Source organism: Pan troglodytes, chromosome 5 (genome assembly GCF_028858775.2).
Source record: "Pan troglodytes isolate AG18354 chromosome 5, NHGRI_mPanTro3-v2.0_pri, whole genome shotgun sequence".
Lineage (NCBI taxonomy): Eukaryota > Metazoa > Chordata > Mammalia > Primates > Hominidae > Pan > Pan troglodytes.
The window spans coordinates 170,054,507-170,072,857 of record NC_072403.2 but is presented as its reverse complement, the minus strand read 5'-3'; the positions used below and the strand labels follow the sequence as shown (position 1 = coordinate 170,072,857).

General features: G+C 51.0%; 1 protein-coding gene across 22 annotated transcripts in view; it reads right to left on the bottom strand.

Moving 5' to 3' along the window:
• The window catches only part of SYNJ2 (synaptojanin 2), a 130,190-nt gene that overhangs the window by 74,530 nt on the left and 37,309 nt on the right, over positions 1-18,351 (bottom strand). For 20 of the 22 annotated variants that reach the window (XR_010157798.1, XR_010157797.1, XR_010157795.1 and 17 more), the window contains 2 exons: positions 8,075-8,345; positions 3,425-3,650 (listed from right to left, as the gene is read on the bottom strand). Coding sequence is in view for 18 of the 22 variants with exons in the window: in XM_063812686.1 (XP_063668756.1) it covers positions 3,425-3,650; positions 8,075-8,345 (497 nt within the window). In the remaining 4 variants the exon portion in view is untranslated. Of the gene's footprint in view, positions 1-3,424; positions 3,651-8,074; positions 8,346-9,934; positions 10,127-18,351 lie in introns of those variants that run through there. The other 2 variants (XM_063812685.1, XM_054686957.2) reach the window with 2 other exon arrangements.

Genomic DNA, 18,351 nt, shown 5'->3' with positions numbered 1-18,351 from the left:
GGCAGTCCTAGGAAATGCATGCGGTTTGCTTTCATTTTCCGTGTTAGAATGTCCGGTGTTTTAGGAAGGACAGTGCCGCTAAAGGACAGTGGTTCCCAGGGACTTACTCGATGAGATGCAATAGATGAGACCCCAAGTCTTAAAATTCTGGTTGAAATCCAAAACCAGTATTTTAAATAAAAGTTCAAAATAAAAGGCAAGTGGTAACGAAGTGGGGCAGGGAAGGGACTCTCCCCATGCAGACATCAGCCAGAAAAGAGAAAACCACCCAGCTGGGGCCACAGCTTCTCTCTCTGTCCCCTTTTTAAAATTTTTCAAAATTTAACTTTTATTTTAAGTTCAGGGGTACTTGTGCAGGTTTGTTATACAGGTAAACGCATGTCGTGTGGGTTTGTTGTACAGGTTATTTTGTCACCCAGTATTAAGCCTAGCAGCACCCATTAGTTATTTTTCCTGATCCTCTCCCTCCTCCTACCCTCCATCCTCCACCCTCTGATAGGCCCCAGTGTGTGTTGTTCCCCTCTTTGTATCCATGTGTTCTCATCATTTAGCTCCCACTTGTAAGTAAGAACATGCAGTGTTTGGTTTTCTGCTCCTGCCTTAGTCTGCTTAGGGTAATGGCCTCCAGCTGCATCCATGTTGCTGGAAAGGACATGATCTCATTCCTTTTCATGACTGCATAGTATTCCATGCTGTATACAAACCACATTTTCTTTATCCAGTCTACCACTGATGGACATTCAGGTTGATTCCATGTCTTTGCTATTGTGAGTAGGTCTCTGAGGAATCACCACATTGTTCTCCACAATGGTGGAACTAATTTACACTCCCACCAACAGCGTATGAGCGTTCCTTTTTCTCTGCAATCTTGCCAGCATCTGTTATTTTTCGACTTTTTAACAATAGCCATTATTGTGTGAGGAGGTATCTCATTTCACACAAGTCAAATAATATTCACGCAAGTCAAATAATAGCCATTTGACTTGTGTGAGGGGGTAGCTCATTGTGGCTTTGATTCTCATTTCTCTAATGATCAGTGATGTTAAGCTTTTTTCCATGATTGCTGGCCACATGTATGCCTTCTTTTGAAAAGTGTCTGTTTATGTCCTTTGCCCAGTTTTTAATGTTTTTTTTTTTTCTTGGAAATTTGTTTAAGTTCCTTATAGATGCTGGGTGTTAGACCTTTGTCAGATGCACAGTTTGCAAAAATTTTCTCCCATTCTGTAGGTTGTCTGTTCACTCTGTTGACAGTTTCTTCAGCTGTGCAGAAGCTCTTTAGTTTGGTTAGATCCACAATCCTCAAACTAATAAGAGCCACTTATGACAAACCCACAGCCAACATCATACTGAATGGGCAAAAGCTGAAAACCAGCACAGGACAAGGATGCCCTCTCTCATCACTCCTATTTAACATATTAATAGTATTAGAAGTTTTGACCAGGGCAATCAAGCAAGAGAAAGAAATAAATGGCATCCCAATAGGAAGAGAGGAATCAAACTATCCCTGTTTGCAATCAACATGATTCTATATCTAGAAAACACCACAGTCTCAGCCCAAAATCTCCTTAACCTAATAAACAGCTTCGGCAAAGTCTCAGAATACAGAATCAATACACCAACAACAGTCAAGCAGAGAGCCAAATCAGGAACACAATCTCATTCACAACTGCTGTGAGAAGAATAAAATACCTAGCAATACAGTTTATGAGGGAGGTGAAAGATCTCTACAATGAGAATTACAAAACACTGCTCAAAGAAATTGGAGATGACACAAATGGAAAAACATTCCATCCTCATGGATAAGAAGAATCAATATCATTAAAATGGACATAATGCCCAAAGCAATTTATGGATTCAAAGCTATTCCTATTAAACTACCATTGACATTCTTCATAGAACTAGAAAAAACTATTTTAAAATTCATATGGAACCAAAAAAGAGCCCGAATAGCCAAGGCATCCTAAGCAAAAAGAACAAAGCTGGAGGCATCACACTACCTGAATTCAAACTATACTACAGGGCTATAGTAACCAAAGCAGCATGGCACTGGTACAAAAACAGATACATAGACCAATGAAACAGAATAGACAACCCAGAAATAAGGCCGTACACCTACAACCATCTGATCTTTGACCAACCTGACAAAAACAAGCAATGGGAAAAGGATTCCCTATTCAATAAACGGTGCTGGGATAACTGGCTAGCCATATGCAGAAGACTGAAACTGGACCCCTTCCTTACACCAAATACAAAAATCAACTCAAGATGGGTTAAAGACTTGAATGTAAAACGCAAAACTATAAAAACCCTGGAAGACAACCTAGGCAATACCATTCTAGACATAGGAACAGTCAAAGACTTCATGACGAAGATGCCAAAAGCAATCTCATTTTTAACCAGATATTTACGTAACAGCCTCGTTGATATCCACAGTGCAGACATTCTGAGCAGAATTACAGGCAAGTAATTGCAGCTGTTGCCCATCTTAGGGCCCCCTGCTCTGATGTTCCTCTGAGTGGGGACTCCGAGAGGAGCCTCCTCATCTCTGTATCTACCCTCTGAACACTGGAGCAGGCAGAAAGTCCCACACAGTAAAGGCAGGTGCTCAAACCTATGCTGGATTAAAGCGGCCAAAGTCCGCATAAGGCGTTCCTCTCCCAGCAGCGGCAGCGAGGAGGGACGCAAAGCCACACCTTCACTCAGTAAACACAGGGCACCCAGCTTGCCCTGGCAGGAGTACCATACATGTGCCTTCCGGGGTTTTCCTTTCTTACGGCTTACACCACTGTATTCCACATGGTGGCCTTATCTTACAGATTGCAAGTTAGAGCAAAAATTTAAAAGTTGTAAGACAGCATCTCTGGAAATGAGAACAGAATTTAGAAAAAACTCCAGGAGAAATTAAGCAGATGGCTATATTCTAGGGGAGCGGATGGGAGCGGCTGCTTAACACGCAGATTTCACAACTCTAGGGTGCTAATACTGGCTTCCAGGAGAAGCTTCAGTTGATTTAGAATAAAAAATAATGGTTTCTTCTTTCATCCCCCCATTGTATTGATCTACTTATTTTTGTCCTAAAAGAATTTTCAAACCCTATTGGTTCATCTGTCAGCTGCCCTTGGAATACTGCCCACCTTTCACGACCATGGCAAAAATTCCTGATTCCTTTTAGTTAAAAATACCTCGGCTAAGCAGCATTTTCCCTGCATGAGATGTGAATCAGAAAGGATACACCATGCAAACCAGAGGTCACGTTTTCATGCGGAGCCCAATTACACGTGCTGTTCTCCACGTATAGGAGGCAGCCTGATCAGAGACCACCACAAATATGCCAGGGCCTCTTCTGCCCCAAGTGGAAAGCGCGTGTGCAAGAGCTGCAGCCACTCGGAACCATTTGGTGCCACAGATGGGCCTGGGCACTCACCTGCTCTGTCTCCACGAAGTTGGACACATGGCCGTCGTCGTTCACGCCACGGGTGTGGAAGCGAGTGCCTGTGCGCTCACAGCTAACGCGAGAGATGAGGCAGGCCTTGGCCTGCTTGTGGGAGGCATACACGGTGCGGATGGTGACCACCCCGCAGATGATCTTCAGCAGCCAGTCATAGCAGCTCACCTGGTGCTGCCTCAAGGGCACGTGCAACAGCTGGTTCCTGCAAAACACAGTCCCACGCCAATTCCAGTCACTTGACATCCTCCAATACATGCTGCCTGGACAGCGAGTGTGGCTGAGGAACTGGGGGGCGCACGGTGCAGCATTTCGGGTCAGCGAATGCATGCTGCTCCCCAGTGGACTCTGCGCTTGGGCTGTACAGATCTGGGAAGTTCATGTGCTTCAAAGAGATCCCAAATAGCAGGACCACTGTGTCACGTAGAGGAGGATGGTCAGGGAGTCCTTTCCCAAAGCCACTACCAGGTTGTCACTGTCGCTAAATGGAAGCAAAGCTGGAGAGTGAGCCAGCGTGCACTTTTCGGGGAATCGCAAAGGGGCCTCTGGTTAGCCCTGTGGGCCCCACAGTTTTCATCGCAGGCCCCATTGGTAAAAAATTAATCATCTTTTATTATTAAATAATCATGATCAATAAGTGATTAAAAATCATATTAAATATGGGAACAGTTACTTAAATTATCCACATATACACACACATGCACCATGAGATGATTATGACGAGTGCTACAAAGCAATCCAAAATAAATTTTAAAAAGATCCGAGGAAAATAAAATGTAATGAAAGTTCAAGTATTCCCTCTCCATGCCTAGTGGATTGCTGTAGGCTCTAGAGTCCATGATGATAACGACAGGGTGATAGCCAACATTTATCCTGTGCACTAAGCCCCATTCTAAGTACTTTGGGGTGGATTAACTCATTTCACCCTTGAAGTGACCCTATGTGAAAGGTATCCTCAGTGACCCCCTTTCACAGATAAAGCAGCTGAGGCACAGAGAAGAGAAGTGCTTGTCTAAGGCCACAGAGCCAGCCAGTGGCGTCATGGAGCTTGGAGCCCGCGCTCTTCACGCTGAGCCTTTCTTCATGAGGCCCTAGGTTTCCATTTGCACCTGCGAACGACCACGTAGTTCTCTCATCCCTGAGCTGGCCTGGCCCCCTTGCTTTAGCACCCAGGGGACCTGAGTGGTACCATCCTGAGGGCCCATACTCACTCCCAGGGAGGAGGACCCATCATCAGGAGATGCCCTCTTACAGGGCACTGAGTGAATCTAGATCACAGTGCCCTACTTGTTTAAATAAGGCAACACAATTCCTGCCCTTGAGCCTTCCTCAAAGACAGCAGCAGCATTTTCTCATTGCTGGAAATCTGTGCTGTGAGCTCTGATGGGTCCCAGGGGGCTTCTCCAAGCTTCCTGCTCTCAGGCCAGCCTCCCCGACTGTGACCAAAGCCACATGCACCCCCACAGGGAGCACAGCCCGTGTCTGACCCCGTCTGAGGTCGCACAGTCACATGCACCCCCACAGGGAGCACAGCCCGCGTCTGACTCCATCTGAGGTCGCACAGTCACAGCGCTCCTCTGCTTGAAAAATGCTGCTGAAGCATCGCTGTACAAAACCACATGTCCCTCTTCCAAATCACTCTCTCAAATTCAGATGATAAGCCAGCTTCCGAAACACATATATGAAATCTGCATGTGGCATCAAGGCAAAGCCTCCAGAATATTTCAGAGTCTGCCAGCTACACAGCTATGGCCACTATCACCAGGGCTCAGGAGAAGAAACCTTTTGCCAAGTGGACAACCCTTAAATCAGCCCTGTTTCTAGTGACACTGCCTGGCCCTCTGGCAGGAGGATGACTCATATCCAGGACCCCCAAAGAGTTTTCTCCCAGGACCTGATTGTACTGGGAGGCAATTGTCAGTGTGATCAATTACCAGCCCAGAAAGATGACTTCACCCTGCTGCTCACTCTGCCTCATGTGCCAGCCACGCTGAGCGTTGACCCCATCTGACTCCTGCTGTGGGTCTCCAGACCTCAGACGCTGCGCCACAACAGTGGGGGTTCAGGCGATCAAGCCCAGGACCACGCTGCCCGTGGTGACTCAGTTGTGGTCAGTTCTGGGGGCTCCACCCTGAGCCTAAACACCACGCCCTGGCGTGTTACAGCTGAGGAGGCTGGTGAACTCCGGAGTTACTTCCTCCTCTCCCTTCAGAAAGGGACACCATGGGGCTCCTCCTTCCCAAGCTCCTCTCAGCCTCCACCTCGTGAATCCCCTTTGCCTCGCTCTGTTAGTGCCCCTCACACCTCCAGCCACAGAGCTGGCATAGGGAAGAGAATTTGCAAAGGTGCTGGTGCAATTCAGATACCCCAAGGATCCCCTAGGGGTTCCAAGGACCCTCACTGCCGCTGAGAGCTCTCACCTCTGCTCCCCTGACAGTTCTGGTTTAAAATAGTTTCACGGACTCCACACAAAGATACCTCATAATACACAGCCCCTCTGTGCCTAAGCTTGGCTGCCTTTAGGGGAACATGTAACAGCTCGCGGGGCACATGCTGGGCCCTGCAAAATGTAACCAGCGATTCACAGAAATGCCATCCCCAGAGGCTGCTACTCAACCTGCCGTCTGCAGACAAGCAGCACTGGCAGCTTCTTAGAAATGCAGAATCCTGGGCCCAGCCCAGACCTGCCATCCCAGAATCTGCATTTTTAATGAGATCAGCATGAGATTCACGATTTTATTTATTTTATTTTATTTATTTATTTTGAGACAGAGTCTCACCCTGTAGCCCAGGCTGGAGTGCAATGGCGTGATCTCGGCTCACTGCAATCTCAGCCTCCTGGGTTCAAACGATTCTTCTGCCTCAGCCTCCCATGTAGCTGGGATTACAGGTGTGCACCACCACACCTGGCTAATTTTTTTTGTATCTTTAGTAGAGACGGGGTTTCACCATGTTGGCCAGGCTGGTCTCAAACTGCTGACCTCAGGTGATCCACCTGCCTTGGCCTCCCAAAGTGCTGGGATTGCAGGCGTGAGCTACCATGCCCAGCCTTGATTCACATGCATTTTGAAGTCTGGGCACATTACTGCCCCCAAATATCCACAATACCAGAGAACCAAAGAGGATGTGGGGGTGGGGAGCGTTGGGATGGACACAGGGATGTGGGGAGGGTCCCCTTCTTCCGGCAGAAATCAGGAATTCACTTCCGGGGAATCGAAAGCACCAAGGCCAGATGAAAACCTGTGGATGCCTCTGGCAAAGGGAGAGAGGCACAAACAGGTCAGAAATAAACCTCACGAGTCCCGTCTCAGAGCTGGGAAAACTGATATAGCTTCAAAAGGCAGACACTGGATTCTAAAACATTACACTAGATGAGGTTCATTGGAACCACTCCCATGGCAGGACTTTCCTCACTTTTGCTTCTACCTGGCATCTCTAGGCATCAGTGCGAATCTGACAGAAACAGCATTATGTCCAGAAAGGGCAATAGATAATTTACGTATTTACAGGGTTGTCCACTCTTGTCTCTGTCCTGCTGTGGAGTGAAAAAGCACCAGGAGATCTTAAACATACAGAAATCCAGCCGCCTCTGCCTGGGCTCCGGGACTAGTCTTAGTGCATTGCTACAAGTCCCTTTGGGCAGGGTGACTCAGCTTCCCCATTGATGGGACTGGTTTAGCATTGTGATTACCAGCTTGGGACCTGGACCCAGAAAGCCTGGGTTCAAATCCTGGCTCTGCCACTTAGTAAGTGTGTGGAGTTTGGCAAAATTCCCTCGACTATTCGTGCCTCAGTCTCTCTATCTGTAAAATGGGGTAACAGAGCCTCCGCATAATTATTATAAAGGTTTTTATAATAATGATGAGTTATTACCAGCAAAGAGATCTTAGCACGGTGACCCGAACACAGTGCTTTATAAACATCAGTGGTAAACGGCTGCACACTGGAGGTAACCATGATTGAGAAGACCAAAAGAGTGAATCCAGGCAGAAGCACTGAGCTCGGCACCCGGGACTGAGGAAGCACTCAGCAGACGTCAGCTCTAATGTTTTTTACTTACGGAACAGGGTTTCTTTTCTTTCTTTCTTTTTCTTTGAGACAGAGTCTTGCTCTGTCGCCCAGGGTGGAGTGTAGTAGCACCATCTTGGCTCACAGCAACCTCCGTTTCCTGGGTTTAAGCAATTCTCCTGCCTCAGCCTCCCGAGTAGCTGGGATTACAGGCACCTGCCACCACGCCCAGCTAATTTTTTTTTTTTTTTTTGTATTTTTAGTAGAGATGGGGTTTCACCATGTTGGCCAGGCTTGTCTCAAACTCCTTAACTCAAGTGATCCACCTGCCTCAGCCTCCCAAAGTGCTGGGATTACAGGCATGAGGCACCATGCCTGGCGCAGGTTTCTTTTCCAAATCTACACTGAACACATTCCAGGGGCCAGGGGTGGGGGGTGACAGGGAGTTCAGGGTTAGTTTTCCTCTCATTGTGCTGAGAGCAGGCCTGGGTCCTAACTCTCCAGAGGTGCCCCATAACCCGGGGGTGGTGCAAGTGGAGGTCAAGGCCTCAGATACCAACCAGGGCCCACCCTCTGCAGGAGACCCAGGGCCCACCCTCTGCAGGGGACCCAGGGCCTCACCAGAAGAAGGAGTTCCCCCATTCAGAGCTGTCATCCCCCTGCTTCTGCGTGCGGACAGTCAGGTCAAAGCGAGACCCATCGTTTGGCCATGAGAAATAGAACACCCCCGAGCTGAGGATTTTCTTCAAAGCTATGAGGCGTTCCTCCTCCTTGGCCTCTTCCTGAAGAGGGTAAAAGTCAGTGGCGGTGATTTTGTAGATTTCAGCATCTGGAATTCTGCCCACAGATGTGCAGCCTGTCACCAACACCAGGAAGCTCAGAGACGTGCCACCTGGAAAGGAAATCAGACAGGAGAGCTCAGGGTCGAAGTTGGCCTGGCCACCTGGAGCTCCAAGGGGACAAATGGAGCCCAGGTTCAACCGCAGCCAGGAAGGCAACATCTGTGCACCTGCAACTTCCCATGGCATTGCCCAACTCAATGGCTCAAGAGCCTGCCCTGTCCTGTAAGCTTCAGAAGGGGCTTCTCAAAGTGTGGGACCCTGGCCAGCAAGTCAGCATCCCCTGGGAGCCTGTTAGAAATGCAGATTCCTGCCACCCAGCTGCCTGAGGCTGGGGGCAAGCTTTGCTTTAACAAGCCCTCCAGGTGATTCTGATGCCCCCAGGAGTCTGAAAATTCCTGGCCTAGAGCCCTTCCAGACCCCCAGGACCTACCCCCAAAGCCTCTCCAAATCACCTTCCCCAGTGCCTCCTCAGCCACTGCCTTGACTCAGGACCCCTGGCCTGGGGTCTGTCTTCCCCCACTCCATCACAGGAGTGGCCTTCCCAAAGTCATTGGATCACAGCCGCTCCGCCCTTCCTTCTTGCACAGCTCCCACTCCCTGCAGGACTATGACAGAAGCTCCCAAATCCCTCCCCGCTGCAGCCCATCCCTGCCCCACACGTGGGCAGACACCCCAGCCGGCTGCTCTCCTGAGCTGGCTGTCCTCCAGCTGGTCCAATGTGCCATAAGCATGACCTCGCACCCTGGGCTCTTGCCCAAGATGCTCCCCCTGCCTGGGACGTCCCACCGCCATCTGCCCAACAAGACCTCCATGACCCCTTCTCCACGCACCTCCTGCCTGTCTCTACCCTAACAATACTTCAGGCTTCAGGCCCAGCATTCCATCCTCTGGAAGAACACAAGCGTCCCCACATGCTCCATAGGGACCATCCTGCCTCTGCCCTCCCCACTTCACCAGAAGAACTCCTCCTCATCCTTCTGAGCCAACTTGGCAGCAACTCCTCCAGGAAGCCTTCCTTGCTCTCCCAAGACATGGACAGGCACCCCTCGTGCGTGCCAATAGCATTCCCATCAGCAGTTGTCACACACACAAAGCTCATGACCTCCTTCCCCACCTGTGCCCCCAGGGGAGGGGCTTCCTTGGGGGCAGGGCCATTTCGTCGTCATCTCCCAGCACCACACACACTCGGTTTGCTGAATGCTTCCTAAATAAATTCCTGCCAAATGCTACCAAGACGACCTCGGACCCTGCAGCCAGGCGAATGAGGCAGCCCTCTCTGGGGCACCACCTCGCTGTCGCTGACAGCTGGTTTTCTGTTCCCTATCCCCCGCTGCTCACAAGGGCACTTCACAACACGCTGCGTATCGGGGGTGCCTGGTGGCGCCGTGCCTCACTCTCGGGACGGGGCCCAAGAGATCATCGGGTAGAAACCGGCCTTTGGGGTCTGGCAGGGCTCTAGTCCCAAGGACACTCTTCCCACCCCGCTGAGGTCTGAAGGATCCGCCCAGTGAGATCTTCTGTGAACGATCAAGGGCCGCTGTCTACAGCCATGGTCTGGAGATGGTTCTGATCTCTCCACACTCCAGGAAGAGACCCCAAAACAACCAATTCTACCACCCTCTCACCCCAATTTCCTCACCACACTTCATAGGGAGAAGAGCGCTGCTTGTGGCAGGGTGGCGTGTGGCTGTCATTAAAGTGCGTTCCTTTAATGAGCGCTCAGGGCTCCCAGGGGCCTGCTGCTATGCCATGGGGTGGGGCTGCCAGCAGGGCAGGGGGTTGATCCCATCACATCTCCCCAGACACATCCTCAGGAAACCACCTCAAAACCACCTAAGAACAAAGGAAGTTATCACACTGGGGACAGGAACAGGGGTCAGAGTTCAGCTTCTCAAGTAGGATAGGTGGGGTTCCGGGGTTGGCAGCTTGTGATCAGAGCTTTGGCCACAGAGCGCTCCCGGCACCCACCTGCCTCTTCTGACACAGTGCAGGGAAAAGCACAGTTCAGCAGAAGTGCCCTCGGAGAGGCAGGAGGATGGCCCCTGTGGCTGCCAGAGCTATGGAAAATTTTGCATGACATCACTCCGTGAGAGTCATGAGCTGATTTCTAGCACCACTTCCTCAACAGCCTCCGTGTGGGGGACCTGAGTGCCTGGCAACAGTCCCAGGTTGCATTTCCTGGGCAGGACCACGGCCTGGGGGAGGCTGGGGAGAGGAGCACTGTAGCAGCCAGGAGAGGCTCTTAACATTGCCACAGAGCACTGGGGCTCCTGGGTCCAGGGAGGAGGGGGTCGGGAGTGGTACAGGGGAGTGAGGAGAGCCGGTATCTGGTGAGCGCAGTGGAGGCAGGGGAGCTGTACAGGCGCGGACTCCATCCTCCCGCCCACCGCAAGGGGCGCCCTTACCAGCCCCATCTCACAGGGAGGGAAACAGACGCACAGAGAGGTTAAGCAGCCTGCCCAAGGTGACAGAGCGGGGAGCTGGGATCCAAATCCACTTTCTAGCTACAGTGCCTGGGCAAGTTACTCAAGCCAAGTCTGGCCCCAGAGCTGGTGCTCCTAATTACACCTCCTTGCAGATGACATCGCCAGGCTGCTTACCCATGCTGCTGTCTCAGGGCTACCACTGCCATTTCACACACGCATGACTGTCCCCCAGGGAAGCTGAATCACCCGCCCAAGCACACAGCTAGTCTGTGTTGGAACCAAAATGTAGGTTTCACTTTAAGCCCATGCTCCATCTAGCCCCAAAGTCCGGCAGTTTCCAACTGGATTAGTTTGCTGTACCCTGTATGTATGTATGTATGTATGTATGCATGTATTATTTATTTATTTATTTATTTTTTGAGACGGAGTTTTACTCTTGTTGCCCAAGCTGGAGTGCAATGGTGTGATCTCGGCTCACCGCAACCTCTGCCTCCCAGGTTCTAGTGATTCTCCTGCCTCAGCCTCTGGAGTAACTGAGATTACAAGCATGCGTCACCACGCCCAGCTAATTTTGTATTTTTAGTAGAGATGGGATTTCTCCATGTAGGTCAGGCTGGTCTCAAACTCCCGACCTCAGGTGATCTGCCTGCTTCGGCCTCCCAAAGTGCTGGGATTACAGGCGTGAGCCACCACGCCTGGCTATTTTTTTTTGAGATGGAGTTTCACTCTTGTTGCCCAGGCTGGAGTGGAGTGGTGCAATCTCAGCTCACTGCTACCTCCGCCTCCTGGGTTCAAGTAATTCTCTTGCCTCAGCCTCCCGAGTTGCTGGGATTATACCGGCTAATTTTTTGTATTTTTGGTAGAGATGGGGTTTTACCATGTTGGCCAGGCTGGTCTCGAACTCCTGACCTCAGGTGATTCACCTGTCTCAGCCTCCCAAAGTGCTGGGATTACAGGCGTGAACCACTGCACCTGGCCTGCTGTACCCTTTAAAAGAGTGTGGTCAACCAGTGTACCTGCTATTGACTGAATGTGTGCACCCCCAAGTTAATATGCTGAAGTACGAACACCCAAGGTGATGGTTTGAGGTGGTGGGGGTATTTGGGAGGTGACTGGGTTATTGCAGTGGAGCCCTCATGAATGGGGTTTGTGCCCAGAGAGCTCCTGCACCTCTCCCACCACGTCAGATGCAGAGAAAAGGCAGCATCTATGAAGCAAGAAGCAGGTCCTCACAGCCGGCCAATCTGCGGGCCGCTGGTCTCAGACTTCCAGCCTCCAGAACTGCGCGAAATAAGTGTCTGTTGCTGATAAGCCACCCCGTCTACTACGGAACTTTGTCACAGCAACACACTGGACTCAGACAGCGTTCCCTGCCCATTTTAAAACTGCCATTGAAGGTTTTCATCGGTAGTTGAAATGCCTGTAAATAATATATTGTGCAGTGTATTCTAAATATTGACACGTAAAACTAAAACTCTGGGAGCCTCTTGTCAGTATCCCATGGAATCTACACAGTAACATGATACTCATCGCCATCTATTATTTACAGGATTGCAGGAGCATGCTCTTTCTTACCACATGGAACTTTCACTCATATTTCCAGTCCCCCCTCTTCAGAATTCCATCCTAATGTAGCATATCTGGTGCTTCTACGTCCTGTTCTGATCACCCCATCAGCCCCTGCAGCCGTGTGTTCCTCAACTCCAAGTGTTTAAAAAGAGAGCGTTCTGGTTTATCATTCCAGTGATACCTAACTGGTCAAACAGTGTAAACAATACAATGTAAATAAAACACTGCCAAATAATTTTTTTTGGCTGTCCTCTTTAAGAGTGCGGTCAACCAGTGTACCTGCTATTGGCTGAATGTGTGCACCCCCAAATTAATATGCTGAAGTATGAACACCCAAGGCGATGGTTTTAGGAGGTGGGGTCTCTGGGAGGTGACAGTCTTGCTCTGTCGCCCAGGCTAGAGTGCAGTGGCGCAATCTGGGCTCACTGCAACCTCTGTCTCCTGGGTTCAACTTTCGCCTTTCAGGTTTACTGCCTCAGCCTCTTGAGTAGCTGGGATTACAGGCATGAGCCCCCATGCCCAGCTAATTTTTGTATTTTTAGTAGAGATGGGGTTTCACCATGTTGACCGGGCTGGTCTAGAACTCCTGACCTCTAGTGGTCCGCCCACCTTGGCCTCCCAAAGTGCTGGGATTACGGGCGTGAGCCACCGTGCCTGGCCGACAAATAATCATTTGATACAAAGTCATAATGTGTTGGAAAGGCATCTCTTAATGAGATGAATAAATATTTATTGAAGGAATGAAAGTAGGTTCTGCACCAATTCTAATTCTAGTTTTCATTTTTGTAGACGCAAACACTAAAAGATCCTGTTCACATTAATAAATAGACGGGAATGGAAAGGGCTTCATTGTAGAAATGTCACTCGATTCTTCAAAGTCCTTCTGAGTTAGCGCTAAGAAATGACAATAACCTGCTGATAAAATGGTTGCTAATGTGTCAGCTGATACCCCAATTAAATTCTCCTTCCGTTATGGGGGAAGCAAACAATTGGACATCACCTGACTTGCAAACAGATTGCTACCTAGTCCTGACCTTATTTCAATGCTGTTGACAAGCTTTTGAACTGTCCCTTTGTCTGGAATCCTAGGGGGAGTTACTTCCTGGAGCACGGCACACGGTGAGCTTCCAGAAGAGAGAAGGGCCTACCCTCTACCCTAACATGGAAGCAGGGAGACCTCAGAGGGGAATAAGAACCCTGTCCTCCATCACAGGTGCTCCATGATAGAAAAAAGCCAAGGACCTGGACACTTTTCCTTAGAACTGCCCCTGCCTGTGTGTCCCAGACAGTTGGTGGGACGGGTGTAACCACAGAGGCCTCTGTGGAAGAGCCTTACCCAAACCTCAGGACCGCTGTGTGGAGCGCTGCCTCTCTGGGAAGGCCCCGCCCTGCCTACCTGACCCAGCACTGATGGCTTCCTCCTCCTTCAGTCCCAGCCTCACTGTGTCCTGCCTAATCTCATTGACAGCCTGACTGCCTGACTGTGTTCTCTGTATACCATGGGTTTTTTGTTTGTTTGCTTTTTTTTTTTAATTTAGAGACAGGTTCTTGCACTGTCACCCAGGCTGGAGTGCAGTGACTTGATCTCAGTACACTGCAACTTCCCCTTTCTGGGTTCCAGCGATCCTCCCACGTCAGCCTCCCAAGTAGCTGGGACTACAGGCGTGCACCACCGCTCCTGGCATGGTGCTGTAGATACCATCACTATGTAGAGACATGGTCTTGCTACATAGCCCAGGCTGGTCTTGAACTTCTAGGCTCAAGTGATCCTCCTGCCTCGGCCCCCTAAGGTGCTAGGATTACAGGTATGAGCCACCATGCCTGGCCTGTACTATGGGTTTTAAGAAAAAAGTGTCCTGGTTTGAGCCTAGCACCAGGCCGTGGGGGGTCGCTGACTCCCGGGCCACCGTCAGTGTGGTACAAGCCACTGGTCCCCACCTGCCCCAGGTGTGTGAGGCCCCTCCCGATGCTCACCTAGAGCACAGGATTTGCTTTTGTGAGGCAGGATCAATTCTCGGACAGCCAAGAAGCTAACTAGGCTTGCGGGGTTCTTGGCAGTCCTCAGCTGAGGGAGAGACCAGGGCCCTGAAACCATCTAGGATCTCATAGCAAGTGGAAAAACAAAACTCAGAAGACTGGGGCTCCAGGCTCTGCACACCTCCAGTGGCCTGTGTGGCCTCAGGCAAGGCTCTTACCCTCTCTGGGCCTCCCAGGAGGATGCGCCAATAGTCTCGATGTCCCCTCCAGGTAAAAGGCTTTGGTTCCAGGGCTCTGGCCAAAGCAAAGCCATGCATGGGTCAGAGGGAGCTGCCAGAGTGAGGTCGAGGGAGGCGAGAGCCAGCGGCAGGTCCTAGGCAATTTGTTACCAGGCCAGGAAAGCTGGCTGTTGGGGTCATGATACGTGGCTTGCAGACCCAAGGCCCCGTTTACCGGGACCACCCCAGGCCTCCCACTAGGCTCTGGGCTGGCATTTCCTTGTGTTGTCTCAGCTCTGAGTTCACCTTCCCAGCCTGGTCTGTGCCAATCCCAACCCTGGGGTCCCTCCAGCCATCCTATCTGTCCCTCTGCTCACACAGACACCCTCAGACTTAAAGCTCCAAACAAAGGACTAAAGATGTCTAGGCTTTCCCACCTGTGAAGGGGGAAGCTTCGGCCAGATGACCCTTGAGCCTCCCCCGCCACCCGCAGGTTCAGAACCCTAAGCACTGTGTGCCCATGCAGCGTGGTCTCAGGGCCTTCTCCCGCCTCCCTTCTGCAGAACGTGAGGGAGGTGTAGGCAGCGGCGGCCGCAGCAGTGAACACCCGCAGTGAGCACCCCTGGTGCAGATCCTTCCTCAGCTCCACGCTGGGAACCTGAAATCAGCCCTGGCCCGTGAATTTACACCTTGGAAACTGGCAAATGCTGCATCATCTCAGAGCGTCCCCCTCAGGGAGCTGGGTGTCAACTCTCTTGGTAATATCCCACCACTGGGCACAGGAATTAAATTAATCTAAGACTGACAAAGGCCAGTTCGCTTCAAGACTTGCTAGAGAACACTGCATCCCAAAAGACTAAGGGTTCCAACTCCCCTCCAGGGAATCCTCCTTCTGAAGTGACTGCCCATGAAACCAGCCCTCTGCTAGCCTGTGCAGAGGAGCCCCCCACCAGGAGTCCACACCCCGAGGCCACACAGCCTGGCCTTCCAGCTCACACCTCGTTCTCAGCCCTCTGCAGGCCAGGTCCCTCTCACTCAGCACCCTCCTCCCTCCAGCCCTCCCAGGGACAGAGGAGAGACAGCAGAGCTTCTCAGTGGTGGCAGCGTCCCCAGGCCACACTCTAAGAAACTGCCTGTGGCCAGCCCGCCTGGTGTTGGAGGAGCACTCCACACTTTTCATGGCTACCATGTGCATGGCCCATGTGGACCTCCTGAGAACTAGGCAACATAGAGATGAGGCAGTTTTCCCAGGTTTACAGACAGGAAAACAGTCCTACAGAGATTAAGTGCAGTTCAGCTGTGAAGTGGGAACTAGAATCTAGGAGGGCTGTCTGCTAGAGAATTTATAGGGCTGTCGTGTACAGCTTCACAGGTTGTGCACTGCACAACTCCAGGAGACACAATTCATTATAGTCTGGGATAGGAATAGGGTCCCTTGAGGCTATAAAACAGGTAGGCCTTGAGAGCTTGGGTTCAAGAGAATTTAAATTGCTATAATCATTGGGATAAGTTCTTTTTTCTGCTACATTCTCACTTTCTATGCTTTGTATTGTGTAAACTTCAGGAAGCCTGACTCCCTGGCTAATCACAGGAGCTCCAACCCCTTCCTGCTGGCATTTCAGGAAGGAAAGGGGGACTTTGGGCTTTCTACAAAAACCTTGGAACCTGGAAAAAGGCTTTTATGAATTTTTATGCATATTTCTCGATTTCTAATGTAAAAGGCTAATTTAGGTAGATTGAAATTTTTCCCAAACTAAGGGAAAACTTGTCCCAAATTAAGAGCCTGTGGGGAAGCATCTTTCTTTGTGCAGAGATCCTTAGCTAAAAACATTGAAAGGGAGGCCCACTCCTGACTCAGCTGGTTGTCTTCGTGACACCTGAAAGTTGGAGTCACACAGCTGGGGTCACATACGTGGAGTCACACAGCTGGGGTCACGCAGCTGGAGTCAGGCAACAGTGGAGTTAGCCACGCAGTTGAAATCAGTCACACAACTGGAGTCACACAGGTGGGGTCACACAGGTGGGGGTCACATGATTGAAGTCAGTCATATAGTTGGAGTCATACAGGTGGAGTCAGTCACACAGTTAGAGTCACACAGGTGGGGGTCACACAGTTGAGGTCAGTCATACAGATGGAGTCACAGTTGGAGTCACACAGTTAGAGTCAGTCATACAACTGGAGTCACACAGGTGGGGTCACACGGTTGAAGTCAATCATATAGTTGGAGTCATACAGGTGGAGTTAGTCACACAGTAGTTAGAGTCAGTCCACAGTCGGGGTCACGCAGGTGGGGGTCACACAGTCGGGGTCACGCAGGTGGGGGTCACACAGTCAGGGTCACGCAGGTGGGGGTCACACAGTCGGGGTCACGCAGGTGGGGGTCACACAGTCGGGGTCACGCAGGTGGGGGTCACACAGTCGGGGTCACGCAGGTGGGGGTCACACAGTCGGGGTCACGCAGGTGGGGGTCACACAGTTGGGGTCACGCAGGTGGGGGTCACACAGTTGGGGTCACGCAGGTGGGGGTCACACAGTTGGAGTCACGCAGGTGGAGTTAGTCACACAATTGGAGGCAGTTACACAGTTGTAGTTGGTCACACGACTGGAGTCACACAGGTGGAGTCAGTCATACAGAGTCAGTCACACAGGTGGGGTCACACAGTCGTAGCTACACTCCGTGCTGCCCAACATGCTCAACAGCTGAAAACACAAAAGAAAACAGATCACAGTTCTGGGTCAGGGACTTACAGGGGAAAAAGAAAATCAAGTTAAAGTCAAACGCCCCTTAAGATAACCAATGGGGACTGAAAAAACTTGATTTAAAGCCCAATCCTTCCATCCTTCAGATGCTCAGGGTACTTTCCAGAATGTGTTGAAAACAGACCAAACTATCCTGACATCGCTAAAGTCAAACTCATACACACCACACTCAGAGAAACTCCAACCCACCCCGGGGGGTGACTCTCACAGGTGGGCAGGGGTTGGGGGCACCCAAAGCCTCGGAGCGGGGCTGGTCTCGCATGGTCCACAAGAAGCCTCATTCCCTTCTGTGGGGTGTGGGGTGGCGGGGACTGGCTGAAGGCAGGGAGGAGGCCTCGCCTAGGGCAGCCCTGGGAGGTGGTCTCCTCTCTGAGCACTCCCTGCCCCAGAAGACCCTGCTGACCCCCGCAGACACCCTGGCTCGCTCTAATAAGACATCTTTGGGGCTGCCACCCTTCCTGGTTAGGACCAATTTCCCACAGCTGATCTTAGATCACAGCCCTGGGAAAAAACACTTTTCCCCTGGGATGGGGGAAGGCACTGCACCTCCTGTCCCCCTTGTGAGCCCAGCCACCTGTCCCTTTCAGAAAGGAGAACAGCCTGGTGGTTGAAGGCAGTCCCTGGTGCTGCAAGGCATGAGTTTAAAACCCAGGGCACCACTTGAGAATGGCATGACCTTGAGCCGGTTACTGTAATTCGTCGAATCCCAGTCCCTGTCGGATGCAAAATGAGTCATTCATGTATGGACCAAAAGCAGCTGCCAACTATAACTGAAGGAAGCCAAGACTGTGAGGCATCCTGGGGGCCCAGATACCACCATGTGGAAAAAAGGGCATCAGCATGGATGGAACGCGGCATCCCTGCCACACCTGCAAGGCAGGGTGACAACAGCACAGGTGGCCTCGGGAGCCGTGTTAACAAGTTCCTAAGTGAGTCCCATGCAGGTTCAGGCCACCATCCTCACGGTCATCACCATGGAAGGCAAGGGCCACAGGGATTTTCTGCAACTTCAGGAAGATCGCTGCAGAGCGGAAAGTCCTGCAGAAAACCCTCGGCAGCCCGCACATTTTCACAGAAAAAGCAAGCGTTTGGAGGCGCTTCAAAC